The sequence below is a fragment of the Arachis duranensis genome, chromosome 10 (genome assembly GCF_000817695.3).
Source record: "Arachis duranensis cultivar V14167 chromosome 10, aradu.V14167.gnm2.J7QH, whole genome shotgun sequence".
Classification (NCBI taxonomy): Eukaryota; Viridiplantae; Streptophyta; class Magnoliopsida; order Fabales; family Fabaceae; genus Arachis; species Arachis duranensis.
The window spans coordinates 12,420,999-12,427,630 of record NC_029781.3 but is presented as its reverse complement, the minus strand read 5'-3'; the positions used below and the strand labels follow the sequence as shown (position 1 = coordinate 12,427,630).

The 6,632-nt window shown below is 29.1% G+C and overlaps 1 protein-coding gene across 1 annotated transcript; it reads left to right on the top strand.

The window, feature by feature from the left end:
- The first annotated feature begins 2,392 nt into the window (after positions 1 to 2,392).
- Positions 2,393 to 6,590, top strand: LOC107469121 (ras-related protein RABH1e). Its single transcript, XM_016088499.3, has 6 exons — positions 2,393 to 2,591; positions 4,168 to 4,238; positions 4,347 to 4,435; positions 4,975 to 5,086; positions 5,374 to 5,464; positions 5,753 to 6,590. Exons 1-6 carry the CDS (start codon positions 2,475 to 2,477, stop codon positions 5,894 to 5,896), a joined length of 624 nt encoding a protein of 207 aa, XP_015943985.1. The 5' UTR covers positions 2,393 to 2,474; the 3' UTR covers positions 5,897 to 6,590.
- The last annotated feature ends 42 nt before the right edge of the window (positions 6,591 to 6,632 follow it).

The window sequence follows — 6,632 nt, the reverse complement described above, 5'->3', positions numbered from 1 at the left end:
AAGTAAATTAAGTTAATTTGTTTGAAATCAAATAAATATAATTAGTCACATGAGTATAATAATATAATTTTGTTTATTTTTATTAAATTAAATTAAATTATTAATTTAAATTATATTTATTTAAATTTAAATTTTATAATTTAAAATTTTAAATTATGTAAATTAATTAAAAAATAAAAATGTATCAATATGATCTAAATGGTATAAAAAATTGAAAATAAGAGCAAATTTGTCACACGAATGGACGAACTTGCTTCAATTCTTTTTAAAAAGATATATATTTTAAAAATTAAAGATAAAACTATTTGTTTTAAAGTATAATTATTTTTTTATTTTATTTCAAAAAAAATTTCCGCATACAAAAAGCTGCTCAAAATGAATACCCATTTTTATTAAGTATTGATCCTATAATTTCGAGCTAATACTTTGTGTGAATATTTGTTTCATTATAGCCATAGATATGTGCATATGGATTAGAAGAATGACCTTTTAATTTTTAAATATATGTAAGTATTATAATAATATTCCCATAAATTATACATACAAGTTTTATAATGATATTTTTATAGGATGTTTGATTCCAAAAAATCTTAAAAGATTATTATTTTGTTTAGATTGTTTAATATAACTATTAATAAAATTTGTAAAGTTTTCAGAAAAAGTAAAACTAATAATTAAATAAAATAGTTATTCTATGTTTTTTTAAACTCGTTTTACCTCACTCATTAAAAATGACTCAGCTCAAATAAAGTATTGAACATTTGAATATAACATGTATTTATTAAAAATTAAAAAATGTTTTATATTTATTTATTTTATTTTATTTTTGATATACTTTATATTTATTTTTCACTTGACTTTTTTTTTATTCTTTTTCGATTTGGCTTTAATTTTTCGACATTCATTGGCTTTTCTAAAAAATTGTTGAAGTAATCTTTGTTCCTTATAATTTTTGCTATTATCAAACAACCCATATATTATATGTTAGAGATATAACCATTAATGTTATATTTTTTTATCAACTTAAACTTTTGGGATGAGTGGTTTCATGACATGATATCAGAGCTTTATGTCCAAAAGGTCAAGAGTTGAATGTTAGAGATATAACCATTAATGTTACCTTCTCCTATCAATTTAAGCTTTTGGGATGAGTGGTTTTATGATATTATAGACTTCAAAAACCATAAGCCTTTTATATTAGTACAGTATAAGTACAAAAACAATGCCAAAAAAATATTTTATATTTAAGCAAACTTGCATTATTGCTATAATAGCTAGAATTTCGATTTAACTCTTAAAATTTTTTGATATTATAATTTTAAATGAATCTATCGATCTTACGAAATTTACATTAAATCTGACTATTTTACGATTTAAATCTTATTAAAATTTTACGTTTTACGTTTTTAATTTACTTGTTCGATTTCACATAAAATCTCAATTTTCTCTACCTTAATTGCAACATAAACTCAGAATCAAGGTAACTATGTTGCATAAAGCAGGCTAAAGCTTATCTTATCTTAATAGAATCTTCATACATCTGAGCCAAGTATAATGGGTTACATTAGAATGTCGTTTCTCTATGTTACAATTATACCAAAAATATAATTGATAAATAAATAATATACATAATATTTTATATATAAATTATAATTTATTAATAAAAAAATTATAAATTATATTTATATTATTTGAATTATTTTTTTAAATTTTATTTAAAAGAATTATCACGATGACTCGTATTATTTTACTTTATACATTGTTTATTTGCCACTTTATTTTTCTCATAATATTTATCATTCCTTTATACAAAAATTATTATTAAATATCAATTATATACTTAAAATTATTGAAGATTTTTCTAATATTTTCTATTAGTTAAAGATTATTAATATTTATCGTAACAACTTTGTATTTAGCCAAAATAACAAATAGAAAGACACGAACTGAATATTTCTAGTAACTTAGTAATGGAGTTAGACTGCCCTGTTTCTTTGCTTCCATTTTGGTTGCTTCAATTAAGGGAAGGGGTATAAGTATAACTTATAAGTGCCCAAATGTAAGAAGGAAGGGGCAAAGTTTGTCAAAATAAATAAACTAAAGAATAATACTACACATTTAAATTTTTATTATGAATAAAATTTAACTAAATTAAAAAATAAAATTTAAAATAATACTGCACATAATTAATTTTCATTATGTTAGATATTTTAGTTGGACTTAATTAAAAAAAATTTAATGCGTATTATTATTCTTAATTAAAATAATAAAAAGAAAATGGCGGTGACACGGTCCTCTTCGTCGTGGTTGGCGCTCTCCACAGCCATATATAAAGCCATCCAACTTTGAATTGCGACCCTCCGGTCGTCGTCAACAATTTTCTGTCGATCCAGATCTGAAACCTAATCTCACTCTCCGTTACTCGCATTCGCGTAAACGATACATTTCCAAATCGATCATTCAAAAAGAAAAAGATGGCGACGGTGTCACCTCTCGCCAAGTATAAGCTCGTTTTCTTAGGCGATCAATCGGTTGGAAAAACCAGTATCATCACACGTTTCATGTATGACAAATTCGACACTACCTATCAGGTCCTTCACCATATTCTCGATCTTTTCAGGTTTTGGTTTTGTTTGATCATTCTTCAATGGTTTTCGTTGATCGGTTCTCAATTTAATTTGATCGGTTTTACAAACGTGAATGGTTTTGGTTTTGGTTTTGCTTTTGAATTTCCCGTTGATCTCTTCTTCTTTGCGTAGTTTTGTGCGGATCAACCTGAATTAGAATAGTGTTTCCGTTTTCAAAAATTAGCCATTTCTGTGTATGCTCTGTTAGGAGTTAAGAATTAAGATCAGAATAAGTTCATGCTATTCATTGATCACTTAATACTGTATTTAATTGGAAAATAAGTATCAGAATGACTTTTGCTATGATTTTTAAGACCTGTTTATCTCACGTGATTAACTGTGATATCTTGAATCGTATTAAGAATTATTTTTTCAGTTTAAGAGTTGTGAATTAGTACAAGTTAAGAAGTACATCCAAAACAAGAAACATAATTATGTTGTATGCATCATACATGATTCCCTGCCTAAAATATAAACAAGTTTCTTGAACCTCATACATGAAATCTTAAACTTTAAATATCAATAAACAAATATAGAACTCCAAATAATACGGTAAAGCAGTTAGGCATTAGTTATAAGTAAACTCGTATATTTTGACTGTTCCTGCAAACTTGTGGTACATCCTAATAAAAATCCAGTGTAATACTCGTATATCTTGAACACATATTATCTGCTGAGAACAGTGCAATACTCTTAGTTAACTTTCTTTTCTCCCTTTGGAACCATGTTAGTACTCCGAATATTCTGTTTGATAAGAATAATAGAGCAATGAAACATTTGGATATGATGCATATGTCGTGAGTGGGTGAATGCAAGTTCTTGTTATGTCAAATTGACAACAAAGTAGTAGAGAACTCAGGGTGCATTCAATAACATCCCCTTAGTTCCTTTTATCTAATAATTAAAGTTTCTTCAACTTCTCAGTTTCTCTTATGAGAATTGGTCAAAAGTACTGGAAAAATAAAATCCTGAACTGCAAAATCCAGAAAAAAATTTCCCCAGCCTTAAGACGTGCTTTGCTGGCCTGCTCAGTTTTCTCAAATCAAGAAATTCTAATTATGTATCATCCAATTTAAACAACTAGGAATTATGGATATTCTGCAATTGTAACTTGTACTTTTCCGTGGCTCTTCCCCCTCGCCCTCACCAGGGGCAAAACACATTGTTGTTTGATATCGTTTTGATATAATCGAAGATTGATTTTAGCTGGGAGTTAGACCAGTTGCTTACAGATTGATATTGCATTAGCAATGCACGTATTGAAGTTTGAGTTAGACAAGTGCTGAAGTAGAGTAGAACTGCAAAAGAGACTGTATGTAGTTGTAAAAATGTTTGAATTGTTATTATTTCACTTGAAAACAGATTTACAGGGGTTGTTTTTATGTGTAGTATATTTTGTGATGCTTCTTGTTTATATTAGTTATCTGAGATAGAATTTTGTCTTCCCTTTCATGCTATTTTCATTTCAACACCTTCATTTCCCTTGTCCTGCTATGACCTACTAGGCTCTTGACAAATTTCTTGATCATCTGATTTTCAGGCTACTATTGGCATTGACTTCTTGTCGAAAACAATGTACCTTGAAGATCGAACGGTTCGTTTACAGCTTTGGTAGGCTATGTTCCTCTTAAACTTGTTAGACAAGATCGTCCACTTTTGTTTTTCTCATTTTACCTATTCTTTGCATGTCTCTCAGTGTAGTGGATTTTAACTTCACAGGGATACTGCAGGGCAAGAAAGATTTAGAAGTCTAATTCCAAGCTACATAAGAGATTCTTCTGTTGCAGTTATTGTATATGATGTAGCCAGTGAGTAATGGTTTTTTTTTTCTTTTCCTCTTTGGTACTAGGATAAAGTCTAATTAACGAGGTCCTTTATGGATCATACATATTTTATTGGCCAATTCTATGGTGCCTATCATTTGGTGTCTAAATTTTGCCTAACTTTTCTTTTGTAGTAAGTTTTAAATTTTTAAAATTATTTATTTTTTATATCTTTTAAATTAAATATTGATTTTTAACTCTTTTTAGTAAATAAGCACCACCTTTTAGGCACCATAGCATTCACCTATTTTATTATGACGTAATTTCTTCTTGTTATTTATGTATTTGAATTTTGAAGAAAAGATATTGTAGCAAATGAATACATTCTTAAGCCTGGTTTTTAACTGACTGTTCTGTTCTTATTTTACAAAAAGCATGTGGTATGGAAACATCAGCTTTCTGTGTGTCTTTTGTTTTCTCTTTCTCTGTTAAGTTTGCATGTGGATCTGACGTGTATAAACAATCTATCAAGATTCAAATTAAATTATAAATATTAAATTCCTTAGCAAGTTGTTCTGATGCAGACCGGCAATCATTTCTGAACACTAACAAGTGGGTTGAGGAGGTACGTCAAGAACGAGGCAGTGATGTTATTATTGTCTTAGTTGGAAACAAAACTGATCTTGTTGATAAAAGGTTAGCAGTAAGATTCTAAATTTGGTCAATACTATGTTGCAATGACTACTGTTCCATAAAAATATTGATAATTCACATGTTGCCTTTGCATACTATGATGTGATATAAGTTTTCATTTATTGCCTAATTTATTTGGGTAACTGGGTAATTATGTTACAAAAAATTATTGGTAACAGGTTAGATTATATTGTTGGTGTTGGTGGAGGAGTAGGCCAAACAGTGCTATTTTTGCAAATCAACAAATTTCTGTTTCAATTTATAGCGTCATTTTTTTTATACTTGAACAGGCAAGTTTCTATAGAGGAAGGAGACGCCAAGTCTCGTGATAGTGGAGTCATGTTTATAGAAACCAGTGCTAAAGCAGGCTTCAATATCAAGGTAAAAATCAACGAATTCTCCCTGTAACCCTCATTTTTTTTTTATAAAAGAAAAATATGAGCAACATACTTCTGATTATAATGTCTATGATCTTTACCATATCAATCTGGAAGAAAGATGGCATGTTTCCACTACTATTTTTTACGTAGAATAGGCCAGTCTAGAGATTTCAGTCGAGTTCAACTATGTTATTTCCTTTTTACATGTTCATTCCTTTGAGTTTTTTTTATTATTATTATTTATTTTTATCAGTTATTCATGTATGTTACGTGAATCCCAAACTTTCAGCCTTTGTTTCGAAAGATTGCTGCAGCATTGCCGGGGATGGATAGTATGTCTTCTACAAAACAAGAAGACATGGTTGACGTAAATTTGAAACCCACTGTGAATTCATCGCAGTCAGATCAACAAGGAGGAGGTTGTGCGTGCTAAAGAAACTCTGTTAACGAAGGTGCTAATATAAATCTATTAACTTGGCACAATTATTGGTTTGTATGCTTGTGGTGGTGGAAATGTTAAACGTGCATGATTATATTGGTGAGGGGGCAAATCGCAATATACACAAATCTGGTAGTTATTTATTTGATTTTATTTATTATCTATTATACAGTTAGACCCTAGATGTAAGAGCACAGGTAATAAAGTACTAGTATAGAAATTTTGTTAGTGGTAGACATGAAGGAAGCACTGTGTTAGTTCTGACGGCTTATGCGTGAAGAGAAAGCTTCAAAGTTCAAACTGAAGGTTGGGTTAGAATTTCTAGAAAATGGTTACATGCTTAAATAGAGGAACGTTATATGCTCCACCAAAGCTAGTTCATATACGAGGGTAAAATGCACTTTTATTCTTGATGTTCAGTCAATGTGCATTTTATCCTCTATATTTTAGAAACAATGCATCAAACCCCTTGTGTTTATTAAGTGCACACCCCCACTGACAAACTATTGGAGAAGTGGTTGCAAAATGAAAATTTGACAATTTGGATGTAGTGCACAAAATTTAAGGGGTTAGAATGCACGTGTTCCAAATCAAAAGGATACAATGTACAATGCACATTGATTAAACTTTTGGACGTAAGTATGCATTTTCCCCTATAATAAAATAAGGACCTGTTAATTTTGATGAATTTCCAATTTTTTCTTAAGTTTAGATCCCCTAAACAATTAAT